At 38.9% G+C, this 13729-nt stretch overlaps 4 protein-coding genes across 6 annotated transcripts; 3 read left to right on the top strand and 1 right to left on the bottom strand.

Annotated features, from left to right (window-relative positions):
- The first annotated feature begins 248 nt into the window (after nt 1-248).
- Nucleotides 249-2538, top strand: LOC110767162 (myosin heavy chain-like protein). Its single transcript, XM_021970618.2, has 4 exons — nt 249-679; nt 967-1285; nt 2049-2107; nt 2237-2538. The coding sequence occupies exons 1-4, from the start codon at nt 391-393 to the stop codon at nt 2266-2268; spliced, it is 699 nt and encodes a 232-aa protein (XP_021826310.1). The 5' UTR covers nt 249-390; the 3' UTR covers nt 2269-2538.
- Nucleotides 2539-2814: 276 nt separating this feature from the next.
- LOC110767161 (Leucine-rich repeat protein kinase family protein) lies at nt 2815-5926 on the bottom strand. Of its 2 annotated transcripts, none has more exons than XM_021970616.2 (4): nt 5596-5926; nt 5406-5486; nt 3771-5037; nt 2815-3657 (listed from the first exon to the last, which is right to left on the bottom strand). In XM_021970616.2, exons 3-4 carry the CDS (start codon nt 4993-4995, stop codon nt 2993-2995), a joined length of 1890 nt encoding a protein of 629 aa, XP_021826308.2. In that variant the 5' UTR covers nt 4996-5037; nt 5406-5486; nt 5596-5926; the 3' UTR covers nt 2815-2992. The 2 variants fall into 2 exon arrangements, with proteins under 2 accessions (XP_021826308.2, XP_021826307.2); XM_021970615.2 differs by having other exon boundaries at nt 3771-5001.
- Nucleotides 5927-7901: 1975 nt separating this feature from the next.
- LOC110767145 (hAT transposon superfamily) lies at nt 7902-11697 on the top strand. Of its 2 annotated transcripts, XM_021970597.2 has the most exons (4): nt 7902-8070; nt 8721-8810; nt 9129-10760; nt 11065-11697. In XM_021970597.2, coding segments are annotated over exons 2-4 (2040 nt in total). In that variant the 5' UTR covers nt 7902-8070; nt 8721-8809; the 3' UTR covers nt 11472-11697. The 2 variants fall into 2 exon arrangements, with proteins under 2 accessions (XP_021826289.1, XP_088104542.1); XM_088248416.1 differs by lacking the exons at nt 7902-8070; nt 8721-8810 and having other exon boundaries at nt 9083-10760.
- A 167-nt stretch (nt 11698-11864) lies between these two features.
- On the top strand, nt 11865-13606 carry LOC110767147 (Ubiquitin-associated/translation elongation factor EF1B protein). Its single transcript, XM_021970600.2, has 5 exons — nt 11865-12175; nt 12291-12343; nt 12604-12768; nt 13052-13153; nt 13315-13606. Exons 1-5 carry the CDS (start codon nt 11944-11946, stop codon nt 13447-13449), a joined length of 687 nt encoding a protein of 228 aa, XP_021826292.1. The 5' UTR covers nt 11865-11943; the 3' UTR covers nt 13450-13606.
- Nucleotides 13607-13729: the final 123 nt, after the last annotated feature.

The raw sequence follows: 13729 nt of genomic DNA, 5'->3' as shown, positions 1-13729 counted from the left end.
AGTTGTCCTACACATTATATACTGCGATCCACCAGCTAGAAAGTAGACGGTGATTACGAGGGGAAATCCTAGCCCACTTGCTGTTATCTGATGGACGGTCGATATGGATCTGGGTCCCGCAGTGCCGACGTCTCAGATCACCTACAGCCCCTAAACTGATCGCAGAAGAGCACACGCTTCCCTTGGGACCCAATGATCGACGTTTCTAACGTGCGCCGTTGCGTAGATTGGATGATTAATAGGAGATTCGAGAATCCAACTCACCGATTACAACCCACCTGCTGCACATGGTGCGCAGCGCACACCCGGAGCAAGTTAGCCTCCACCACCCGCACGCCACCTCACTCCGCGTCGCTCACCGTCTCTGAGTCGCCGTAACGACGCCTGAAAATGCAGCGGTTGAAGGTTCCGAAGCGGGTCCAGGTGGACGAATCCCCAACAGAGATTCCCAAATACGACGTGGCGGAAGATGAAGAAGGGAACCCCTCGGAAGCCCTAGGCCACCAAAACGACGACGGAGAAGATAATGGCGGAGTGAGAAATAGCAACGTTACTGAAGATCAGGAGCCCTTCATGGGGGTCAAGGTCCGAAGAAAAGCTTCGTTTCGCAGAGAATACAAAGGGGACTACATCGACGTCCGTTCCAATCCGTACTTGATGAAAATCTTGCAGAAACAAGGTCTCGCCTTTCATAATGTTTTCAATTTTGCTATCTGTTGGTAAATCAAACATCAATTTTTCATTTTGCCTTCTTTTTTGGTATTGAATTGGAAGTTTAGGTTCAGAAGATACCTTTACAAATAAAAGGATGTTTGGTTGTGTAAAGATAGTGTAGCATTGGTAATTTTGCTTATCATTCTTATTTGAGAACCAGTTAACCAATCAATGGAATGCAAAGAGAATTTAAGCATTTTCTTGTGCCTAATGGAGTTACTTGATTGAATTCCACTGCATTGAATTTTTCAGGTGACAAGGAGGTTCTGTTTGCCGATAAAGTTTTGAAGTTTACTGCTTCTGGGAAGATGAAGCGGCGCATTTTGATGATCACTGACTTTGCCATCTACATTGTTGACCCAGAGGCCGATGCACTGAAACGGAGGATAGCCCTTGCAGCTGTAGAGAGGATGTGCTTGAGTGAACTAAGTGATAACTTTTTCGCAATTATCATTCCGACTGAGTATGATGTATTCATGGCTAGTACTCGCAAGACTGAAATCGTTACTGTCTTAGTTGAAGCTACTAAGAGTGCTTCTAATTATGAACTTGAAGTTTGTTTCTCTAACTGGTAATGCAAAATTGTGCTTCTTATTATGTGTTTTCATGGCTTCTCTTGTTTACTCTTTAGTATACCAAATCCACCTCCCCACTTTCCTGTTAGACGTCTAATTAGGAATCTCAGATTGATTGCATATGCATTGGTTATTATCAGCAATGTTCATTTGTAGCTTATAAATGCATATCTGGATATGCATGCATCAATAGGTAGCCACATTGGGTATCTTGGAAAAGTTTATGCAGACAAAATTTTTGTTTTTTATTTTCTATTGGACTATTCTTCTTGATATCTGTCACACCTACGACCATTGGGAGAGAGTCAATAGATTCATTTCTGAGTGCAGCATATAACCCCATTGCTACCACTTGTTAGATGCTGTGAGATGGGAATATGAGCTTTACTTTTTGAGAAGGGGTTATGTAGGATATTGCATATGTGGTTTCTATGTAAGTTAGCTTTATTCTGGAAAAAGAAAGTGAAAGTTGTTGCTTGTTTGGATGGATGCTCGTTCTTAGAATCTTCATGATATAAGATAATACCTTAATGGTTGAAAGCATCCTTCTTAGGAGGGTTAACTTTTCCTTTGCAGTTCTTTACTTTCAAGTGGACGACAATACCCAGCATTACTTCTGTTTTAATGTTGCGGACGACATTAGCATTGTAGCCGTATATGCGAAATCTCTTTCTATTGCAATATTTTACTCTTTGAGTTACATTGAAATTGTTCTTCTGTATGTTCTAACTGAATGTGTGTGATCTATCCTTTTTGCAGTTTTGAGTATAATGCAACTGCCGAATTTGTGAAGGAGGTTCAATTTGAGGAAGTTGAAGGTCTGGTACCTTTTTGTTCTAGGATTTTACCACTTCCAAATTATTTGCCCAACTATTTGCTGTTAGCTCCGGTAAATGATTTCACTGGATTATGGGACCCTGAATCCTTTCTGTTTATATGAATTTCAGGGGGTGTTAAAACAAGAATTTTGAAGAAGTGATTGCAGGGGATCAGCTGTGTTCATTGTAAAGATGAATGATTCTTTATCTATTGCATGCTAAGTTTCTGTTCAGCATCATGCCCGACCCCATAGGGAAAATGTTGTCTTCCGTTCTCATTTCAGTGTGATTCTTATACCACAAAAGATACGTGTACTTTTCAGACTCACCAGTTTAATCTGGATGTATGAAATCATTGATAAAAGCCAATGCCATTGTATGTAGATTTCAAAATTGATCTATAATTGTTTGCAATTGCAGACATTGCCTTTTGTGCAGGTCTCTTATTTCTTTTCCCATTGATCAGTGATTCTGCGTGTTGGAAAATTTGCGATGCGTGATTCTACCGGAAAAATTTGATTTGCCAAGGAAAGAATTCCAAAAGGAAGATTAATTAGATAGGTTTAAGAAGATGACAAAAAAGCAGGTTATGAGTGTATCCATCAATTAGATAGGTTTAAGAACGTCAATATGCTATACGATATGGAACCACAACCAATAAATCTGCATATGCCCTCCCTCCATTATCAAGCAGTGACAGTGATTGGTTTTACTAATGAGCAAAGACCCTTAAATTGAATATCACGTTCATCACAACCAAGCCCAGACAAATTGTACAATAGTCAAAGAACCAACTACAACAGGTAGTTCAACTAATTTCAATTGAATTGAAAGATAAAAATAAATTTATATTATAATAAACAACTTGACTATGTAGAATGAATTTCACTGTGGTTGAGAGGAGGATCCTATCTCGGCTGTAGGAGGTGGAGGTGTTAAGACTGGAGTAGATATTCCTGATGACGATGGCGGATTTCCAGTGTTGACTTGACGAATTTCCTCCACCCTTTTAACCACATCCGGCATGCTTGGTCTTTGCTCCGGCATTCTAGCCACGCAAGACATTCCTATTTGCAACATCTCTACCATTTCCTCCTCTATGTTTGGATACCTCAAGAGCTCTACATCAAATACTTCTGCTGTCCATTCCTCCCTGACCACAGAGTTCACCCACCTTACCAAGTGGATAACTTCTTCACCACCTGTTGTGTGTATGGGGCTTTTTCCAGTGAGGAGCTCAAGTATCAGGACCCCGAAACTGTAGACATCGGATGCATGGGAAGACTTTCGAGTGTCTGTCACTTCTGGGGATCTGTATCCTCCAGCACGCGCTGCGGGCGGGGGCATTGGGCTCATCAGTGTTGCCAAACCAATGTCACACACACAACCATATCCTTGAGAGTTGAGGAAAATGTTTGAGGCCTTTATGTTTCCATGGACAAGTTTTCCACCATTCTGTGTGTGGATATGAGCAATGCCTCTGGCTGCACCAATTGCTATTCTTAGTCGAGTCTCCCAGTCTAGTGGCGTCCTGCCCTCTCCTCTTTTAGCTGCAAGATTAAAGATGCATAAACACCATTATAAACACTGAACATAACTAACAATCATCTGATGCAAATGAGTCAAAAAGAACAAAAAATGTAAGAGGAGGCTTTTGTTATACCGTGTAACAATGAAGAGGCACTCCCCTGCTCATAATAATCATACACAACAAGCTTCTCATCCTTGGAATAGTAATATGCCCTTAGAGCAGCTATATTCTCATGCCTGATACTTCCTACAATCTCCATTTGCTGCTCAAATTCCTTCTTTCCAACACTCACTTCCTTCAACCTCTTCACCACAACAGTAGTTGCATCTTCCAAAGCAGCCTTGTATGTTGTCCCAAAGGTTCCTTTACCAAGCACCTCAGCAGATGCCCTCAGCAAGTCCTCCAGATCAAATGCAAGATTAGAACCCTCAAAGAAGGAAAGCCTATTATTCTTGTCATGTTTCTCAGAAACTCCTTTATTTGAAAAGATTTCTTTCTTCTTCTGTGGTTTTTCAACTGGCCCATTTTCACCTTCTTTATTGGTGCAGCAAATAATCATCACAATAGCAATTACAACAAACCCCAGAACACATCCACCAATCACAATACCTAGTATTGCAGGCTCACCAAGGTTTGTTTTTTTTCTTGGTTGAGCATTAGGTGGTTGAACTGGAAGAGCTGGAGGAAGGGCCCATTGTGATGAAAGACCGTTACCTGAAAAGGCCCAACCTGGAAATCTTTGGAGAGACTGAGGCACATTCCCTGTGAGATTATTGTTAGTTAAATCAAGCTGTTGCAAACTAGGAAGATTGAGATCAGGAATTTCACCCGAAAGCGAATTGTTGGCAAGATTCAGAACTGTGAGGTGAGTCAAACTTGAAATTGAGGAAGGGATTTTCCCACTAAATGCATTGTTTGAGAGATTCATGACAGTAAGATTCTTCCAAGGTGAAAAATCTAAAGGCAATGGGCCGGAGAAGTTGTTGAATTGAAGATAAAGGGAGGTTAAGTTTTCAAGTTTAGAAATATCAGAAGGGAATGGACCTGTTAAACTATTCAACCTGAGACTGAGAACCTGAAGGGCAGATAGGCGGCTGAGAGTGTTGGGTGGGATTGGACCATGTAAAGCAGCTCCAGGCAAATGGAGCTCTACTATTCTGGACTGGTCTTTGCTACAAATCACTCCAGTCCAGGTTTTGCACACAGAAGAGTTATCATTCCATTTGATAGAGTTTGAGTGAGAAATATTGTGAAGGAAATCTAGCAAAGCTTGCTTATCTTCAACTGGGTCCGCAGTGGCATGCAAGAAAATGGTTCCAATCAACAAAACGAACAAAAGCTCTACTTTCTTGTCCATCTTCTCCTGCAGGCAAAGCACAGACTGATTTCTTGATCCCAACTACACATGAATTTGGATAAATGAAATTCAAAAACTTATCGTGAGAAATATTATAAACTGTGTATGAGCTATGGTCATATTAAGCAGAGCAGCCTAATTTCTGAAACTACTGCTAATAAGGTTGACTTCATTAAAGGCTTTAAATTGGAAGATCCAGTCAATAAAAGCAGCTGTTAAGTTTGAATTAGGAGAAAGAAAAGTGTACACTTTCCTTGTTTCACCAACTCTGTTAGGTTGCCAAGAAAATCTCTCACAAATTGTACTTTTTTTAATTCCCATCACTTTCACATAAACCCAACAATGTTCGAGCTAGCATATACAGAGAAACCATACACAGCTATAATCAAAGACAAATAAAAAAAACTTACTTGTGGCTTCAAATCACACCATAGGCATCCCAAAAATCAACCAACAATCAGCCTATCTTGATATCTTCCCCTTGCTGCTTCCTGCAACAAAAGTTTTAGTATTGGGTCATTTCATTTGGGCACACAACATTGATTGCTGCTGTGGTTTCAGAGACAGAGAGTCACAGAGGTAAATGGGGAAATGGGTAACCTGCAATGATGGTGGTGATGATGGAGATGAGCTGGTGCTTGCTTGCCGAAGCAGCATGGCCACATGCGGAGAAGTTAGGAAGCCATAAATAAGATAATCATTATTGATGGGAAGAAAACCAATGGCGAAAGCTTGTTGCTTTATTTTATGGCGCATGAACAGGAGGGTGCATGTGGATTTGGAGAAGACCAAGAGATGAGGCGTTTAGGAAAGTCAAGAAGAAGCTCAAAAAAGTTAAACAATTATATATTTTTTTGGGTCTAACGCTGGTGCAGTTGTTGAGCTCGAGAATTTGTTTTCTTTTTCTTTTTTTCTAGCGAGAGGAAGCTAACAAACCTAGGTTTTTGTAGTTTTCTATCTTTTTTTTTTGATGAGAATAGTTTTCTATCTTATCTTTTTGTTCTAATTACGTACCAAAAGGAAATTTGTTCTTCACCTTTTTTTAATTTGAAAATTTGGCCATATTTCTGTCACTATTCTGTGAGGTAATGATGTGTAGATAGACAAGAACTCAAGTAAAACGAATATGATATTAGATAGTCAAAATGCTGCTCAAACCTAATCCCAAAATCATGATTTGACTTTTATGATTGCTCTGGTGAGAGATTTGCCAAATAAGAACAAAGCAAAGCTTGCGTAAGTTTTTCTCTTAAAGAAATTTGAAAGGAATTACTCGAAGCTCGAAAAAGCTCGGGAAAGCTTCAGTGATACTCAAAAGAGTCTCGAATGACTGAGCTGTTTTCAACAACTACTCGAGTTCCTTTTCAAAATCTTCCAATGAATTTACGCACTTCCTTTTGTGTTGTAATTTTCATAAATTCACATAATCTCAAGTTGGTATTATCGGCGCGATTTTCAAGTTACAGTAATTATCTTTTTTACTTCCTAATAAATTGTTAAGGCCCCTAATCAATGGTTCTAACCTTTGCGCCGGTCACCTAACCTCCATTGGATACTTCATAACCACCGAAAGTGGCGCGAAAATTGCTCTTAGGCCGACCGAAGTACCAATCAAAGGTGGCCCTTCGCAAGATGCTGCCACGTAGGTTGTTGGGGGGAAAGGAACGACCAATGTGGGACTTCAGATGCAGAGTGCACGAGTGTAGTGAGACCAATCGGAGCCATTCATTTCTTTTTACTTAGAGCTGCGAACTGGTCAATAATTTGGCATCCAAATGTTACAATCAATGGGCTCACCTGTTGGCTGCTATCTATTATTATAGGTTTTGCTTTTCAAAATCCTGCCTAACTCAAAGAAATAGGTTTTGCTTATTATATGTAACGATAAAATAATATTTACAGTTAGAACTATAAGCTATATAAAATATGGGAATACACAAGGCATACATCTTTGAGCCACGTCATAATTTAATCAACCGCAAAATACAAAGCATATGTCAATTCATATTGGATGTTATTTACGCTCAATCAGGCATTTTAGGAAGAAAAAAAAAAGTGCTGCTATTTCCACCCACCTGTCCTATTTCCCCATCCACCTTATTTTCAAAATTTAAAAACAAATTTATAAATTTGTAAAATGACTTCTAAGGACTTTAGATTAAAAAAAAAAATACCTATTCTCCTTCATCCTTGTCAAACCCCAACCCCTCCCTCCCTCTCTCCCTCATCCCGACCAAACCCAAATCAAAATTCCAATAAAGCTTCAAAATTTCCAGCTGGGTCCAATCCAATTCCATCAGATTTCTTCTCAGTTTCTGAACCCAAGGGCACAGGCTTACAGTTCCATTTGCTCAGTTTGCTCTTCGTCTTCTTTTTCATTTTTGCTCTTCGTCTTTTTTTTAATTATGGCATTTATTTCTATTATTGTTTTCGTTCGGTGGAGAGACGATGAACATTGAAAGTGATTTTTTTTTTTTAATTTTTAATTTTTAATAATACTTTATAGAGGATCCCACGTATTTTGATTGACAGGGATTGAAGGTTTGAAGCATGCTTTCAATGAAAGTAAGGAAAATTTGCTTGAATTAATAATTAAAGGGTATTTTAGGAATAATGGTGGGTGTAAAAATAGGATTATCTTTTTTCAAATTTACATGGCGGGGGGGAGAAGATTAAATGGGTGGGAAAATAGAACTGGAGGGTGGAAATAGCAGCACTATAAAAAAAAAATATTCGCAATAACTTAAAGATCGGATCGTGTAATGATGTGATTGGCTGGAAGCATGATTTTATTTTATCTTTCTTTTCTCTTTGGGTGCTGAACTCGGAGCATAAGCTGACCGCGATATATCGCCAAAGAAACCCAAAAAGGTAACAAATAAAAATGAAAATGAAAAGTCGGAAAAACAAAAAGAACGAGAAAAGAGAGGATAAAGAAGAAAGACCGGATACACACTCCGAGTGATGCCAAAAAAGAACCATACGCCTCCAAAATATCGCGATAAATGGAAAACCCTAAAAAATCTGCCGCCTCCGTTTTTCTCTCCGTCGAGAAGGACCAATCTCTTTCTCTCTGTAAGTTCCTTAAATGTCTCGCTATTTCTCTTTTCAATTGCTTCCTGCATTTCAACAATTTTCAAATATTTGTTTTTCTTTTCTATTTGTCTTTGAGGAATTGAATTTTAGATTTGGAATTCGGAATCTTAGATCCTTTGTCTGGTCACTGATATATGGGGGGAACACAGAAGCTCTGCTATTTTACAGTGCTATCCGTTCGCCGGAGGCATCTTCTTCCTGAAAAACTTTCGCCGGAAAATAGTTTCATTTTCTTTTGAGCTTATTGGGTTCCAATTTATGCATTAGATGTTGAATTTCGAAAGCCAATTTGGAAGCATGCACATTTATATAGTGGCTGATGATACTAATCATAAGATTAATTCTAACCAATTTGGTAAAAAATGTAAAATGCGAGGGCTGTAAGCTGGAAAGAGAAATGAGAACCACATGAAATCTAAATGAATGAAATAATGAGGATTTGGATAAGTCTGCAGACTTTGTGGGAGTTAATATCAGGGGTTTTTGGTTTGAAGGGATTAAAGGTTACAAATTTCTGTGTTGGAAGGAAGAACAGTTGAACCCAAACTTGTAATTCTTGTTATATGTTAAATTGCATCCACAAAGTTTTCTTCTTTTTTGACCTTTTTGAAATTTATGTAATTGAACAGGCGCAGAGACGAGAAAATCAGCTACTCACTGCTGAGTTTTACTTTGCTCCCTCTGTAGGTTGACATACAGCGCCGAAGAGAAGAGAAGAAGTAAGTTCAGCATTATGATTTCACTTTTCTTTTCTTTTCATGGATTCTATTTATATCATCAACAAGCCCATGATTGAGTACAATGCTAACACACTTGCATTTTTTCATTTGTTAAATTTACTGTGTCCTTGCATTATTGCATTCAGTTATTTCTCTCAGAATGGCTTCTGCTGCAATTTACACATTTTTAGATGGATTCAAATGTTGATATTACTTTTCAAAGTGAATCAACCTTACATGATAAGTTTGTTTTGATATAAGATCATGTAGAAACTACTGCCGTATAAATGAATTGGTTTTGTGCTTACCTTGTAGCAGTGGTTCGAGAAAAAGATGTTTGTTGGGAATATGCTGAGAAATTAGATGGAAACAAGGTGAGATGCAAATTTTGTCAGAGAGTTCTGAATGGTGGCATTAGTAGATTGAAGCATCATCTATCTCGACTTCCAAGTAAGGGTGTAAATCCATGTAGCAAAGTGAGAGATGATGTTACTGATAGAGTGAGGACCATAATAGCATCAAAGGAGGAGGTCAAAGAAACTTCTAGTGGTAAAAAGCAAAAGTTAGTAGAAGTCAAATCTCCTGGAAATGTCTCTGCTAGTAAAGCTCTCATGTCTTTCGATACACCGACTCCAATCCAGAAAGTTTTTCCTAATGTCACTCCAATGGTCCCTCCCCCCTTGAATAACCAGGAGAATGCAGAGAGAAATATTGCTCTGTTCTTTTTTGAGAACAAGCTTGACTTCAGTATAGCTCGTTCTTCATCCTATCAGCTAATGATTGATGCCATAGCAAAGTGTGGTCCTGGATTTATAGGTCCATCTGCAGAAACTCTGAAGACTACATGGCTGGAAAGGATCAAGTCTGAAATGAGCCTACAGTCGAAAGATATTGAAAAAGAGTGGACTACCACAGGTTGTACTATCATTGCCGATACATGGACTGACAACAAGTCGAGAGCTTTGATTAACTTTTTGGTTTCATCACCCTCACGGACCTTTTTTCATAAGTCCGTGGATGCATCTGCATATTTCAAGAACACAAAATGCCTTGCTGATTTATTTGATTCTGTCATACAAGATTTTGGCCAAGAAAATGTTGTGCAGATCATCATGGATAGTAGTTTCAACTATACTGGGGTTGCGAACCATATTTTGCAGAATTATGCAACCATTTTTGTGTCTCCTTGTGCATCTCAGTGTTTAAATCTTATTTTAGAGGAATTCTCAAAGGTGGATTGGGTGAACAGATGTATCTTACAAGCACAAACCATTTCAAAGTTCATATACAACAATGCCTCGATGCTTGATCTGATGAAAAAGTTCACTGGGGGGCAGGAACTCATTAGAACTGGCATCACGAAGTCTGTTTCCAACTTCCTTTCCTTGCAATCTATGTTGAAGCAAAGGTCAAGGTTGAAACACATGTTCAACAGCCCCGAGTACTGCACTAACTCCTCTTATGCAAATAAAACACAGAGCATTTCATGTATTTCCATTGTGGAGGATAATGATTTCTGGAGGGCAGTGGAAGAAAGTGTGGCCATCTCTGAGCCATTTCTCAAAGTGTTGAGGGAAGTATCTGGAGGGAAACCTTCTGTGGGTTTTATATATGAGCTAATGACCAGGGCCAAGGAATCAATAAGGACATACTATATAATGGATGAGAACAAGTGCAAGACATTCTTAGATATAGTAGATAGAAAGTGGCGGGATCAACTCCATTCACCTCTACACGCAGCCGCAGCATTTTTGAACCCTGGCATCCAATATAATCCAGAAATAAAATTTCTTACATCTATAAAGGAGGACTTTTTTAAAGTTCTGGAGAAGCTACTCCCCATGCCTGAAATGAGACGTGACATTACTAGTCAAATATTCACATTTACAAAGGCAACTGGGATGTTTGGTTGTAGCCTAGCAATGGAAGCAAGAGATGTAGTTTCACCTGGTAAGTATACAGTTCAAAATTATAAGCATTTCGGTATGTGCACATGTATAGACACATACGAGAATCATATTGCATCACACATCAGTAATCTGCATCTGGCAGTCCTTGTATAGACACATCATACATATGAGAATCATGTTGCATCCTCTAAATCTACCTCCACTGCAACCAGAAGTTGGATTTTCGACTGCCTAAAGTTGTCCAACTAGTGTTCATTCATGCTTTGCATACGAGAGAATGGTGTTTCCTTATGTTTGTTTGCCCTATTTATTTCTTGGATCTGAAAACTTGTAACTCAATGTAGGGCTTTGGTGGGAACAATATGGCGATTCTGCACCTGTTTTGCAACGAGTTGCCATCAGAATACTCAGCCAAGTTTGCAGCAGTTTCACGTTCGAGAGGCATTGGAGTGCATTCCAGCAAATTCACTCGGAGAAGCGCAACAAGATTGATAGAGAAACACTGAACGACCTTGTCTACATAAATTACAATCTCAAGTTAGCAAGACAGACAAGAACCAAGACTTTAGAAGCCGATCCTATTCAATTCGATGATATTGACATGACTTCGGAGTGGGTAGAGGAGAGTGATAATCCTAGCCCAACGCAATGGCTTGACCGTTTTGGTTCTGCTCTGGATGGGAGTGACTTGAATACAAGACAGTTTAACGCTGCCATATTTGGTTCAAATGACCACATCTTTGGTTTATGACTATGAAAATCCTCGAACACCAAATCCTGTGTCTTTATAGTGATCAGTGTCCTTTCTTGATGCTGTGATTGCCTAGTATCTAATCCTTGACATGCACTTTTGTAACTTTCTAGATTGAATAGTTGTAGACTTGTAGTATAGTCTCTAAGAAATAATATTACTTTTTCTTTTTCTTTCATCATGAAGATAAATATTGCAATAAGTTAAAAGACGAATTTTGTATCGATATTGCCAGTGTATCCGTAGCATGTAGGTATGAAATTATGTTATTTTTCATGTTTTTACTTGTAGTGATTTTTGAAACGACGTGTCGTTGGAAACATTGAATGCTTCAACTAAAATCCGAATGGAAATGTCGTTGGTAGGCCCCGCGTAATAAAACGCGCAAGCAGAGCTTTCTTCTCTTTCTTCTCAAACAAGAACTTCACTTTCTCTCTCCTCTGCGAATTGAATCTGTGATATCTTGGCGATAATGGACTACGATTACAGGACCAGGTCGGGTTCGCCATACGACTCTCATGTCTACCGTCCTGCCACGTCATCAGCGCCGTCTAGTCATCCGATGTACGGGCCTCCATCGTCGTCGTCGTCTATGTACCCTCGGGTGGGTCAACCGGGGCAAACGGCGGCTCCTCCTCTGTACGCTCACTCAGGCCGTCCCCTTCCCCACCACCAAACCACAACTCCTTCCTCTTCTTCTTCTTGTAAGTTGTAAGCCAACCCATGATCCAATTTTCCCCAAACTGATCGAAATGTTTGCTTAGGGTTTTTTTTAATTGTGGCATCTTATCGTTGCCTTTCTGTTGCTAAAAATTTCAGCCGGATTGGGCATTCGAGTTACTATAAAACCAGAGTATCGGATCACTCCTCCGGTAAGCTTGGCGCTTTAATTGTTGTTTGTCATGTAAACTGTAGAAGATTCAATCTTTCTTTTTAGAAAGTTATATCAATGCATTTCTGCCTCATGTTCATGGTTATTGCTTATTGGGTAAATTTCTGAGCTGCATTCTGAATGCAATTATGTAGAATTGGGAAATTTCAATCAGTGAACGTTTTCTTGAAGATCGAACTTTGTGTTTCCAAAAGATATTATCTGATAAAATTGGGTTTGGCCTTGATTGCTCTTTTTCAGCCTACTTTTTCATTTCAAGTTGGAGATATACCCCGCAGCAGTTTCCAATTCGATTTTGATTTTGAGAGAAAAGTCTTGGCTGAACTAGAGAAGGAAACTCAGAATTGGGCCAAGCTCGGGCTGGAAAACCCTCCCCAAAGGCCTGTGCAATCACCATCTTCATCCGTATGTCATTTTATCTTTCACATTTGATAGTTCTGTTTTTATGTAAATGTAGCTGGTGACTTTTGCGTTCTTCATCAATTCATTGTGTAAGTCTTGTAAATGAATGCAAATCAAACACGAATTACTTATAGAAGTAGTTTTTCCGTGTGTCAAATCTGTCATTAATATACAAAAAGGCCACTATTACAAAATTGTTTTTGAATTCTTTATCGTTTCAGTTGAGAATGATGTTTCTTGGCTGTATTTGTTTAAATTACCTTTGTGTATTTTATTGTTATTGCAGGGTTCTGTTGCAGATCCCATTGTCAGCAAATACATTGCTTCAGGTCTCAGCCGAGAAGCAGTTCCTCTTGCCGTAGCAAATTATGGAGACAATCCTACTAAGGTGCTTTCTTGAGCCCTCTGCCTATACACATTAAGCTTGATTAACTATAGCAAGTTCAGAGGGTGCTGGTAGTTATGATCTCAAATTTAGCTGTTTAAGTGGAAGAATGTTTTCGTCCAAAAAACGAAAGTGTAAGAATGTTTTTAATTTCTGTCTTCTAGGTTCGAGAATTTGCCAAGTCATTCACCCTACTTCGAGAGATGGGATTTGCATCAAACGATGTTGCCGAAGCCCTAATCATGTATGAAAATGACACGGACAAGGCAGTGGCACATTTTCTCAACAGTCCATCATGAGACATTCATGAAACATTATTCTTGTATTTACCCCTATAATAGTGTGATGCTATCTTTCTTGCGAAAGTTAGGTTTCAATTTTTTTTGCTTTCCTACACTGATTGTAAAAAAATTATTGTTTTTAGCTTTACATATGGTGGTCAGTGTATTTTGGTTAGAGCTTTACATATTATGTTACTTATGTTTGAGTTAAATGTCAATAATTGGAAACGCCCAGCATTTTATATTTGCAACTCGGTCAATTTCCTTGTCAAATTAATGGAGATCATCAAATAAGATT

The sequence above is a fragment of the Prunus avium genome, chromosome 2 (assembly GCF_965620075.1).
Source record: "Prunus avium chromosome 2, drPruAviu1.hap1.1, whole genome shotgun sequence".
NCBI classification, from domain to species: Eukaryota; Viridiplantae; Streptophyta; class Magnoliopsida; order Rosales; family Rosaceae; genus Prunus; species Prunus avium.
This window is presented reverse-complemented; position numbering and strand designations above follow the sequence as displayed.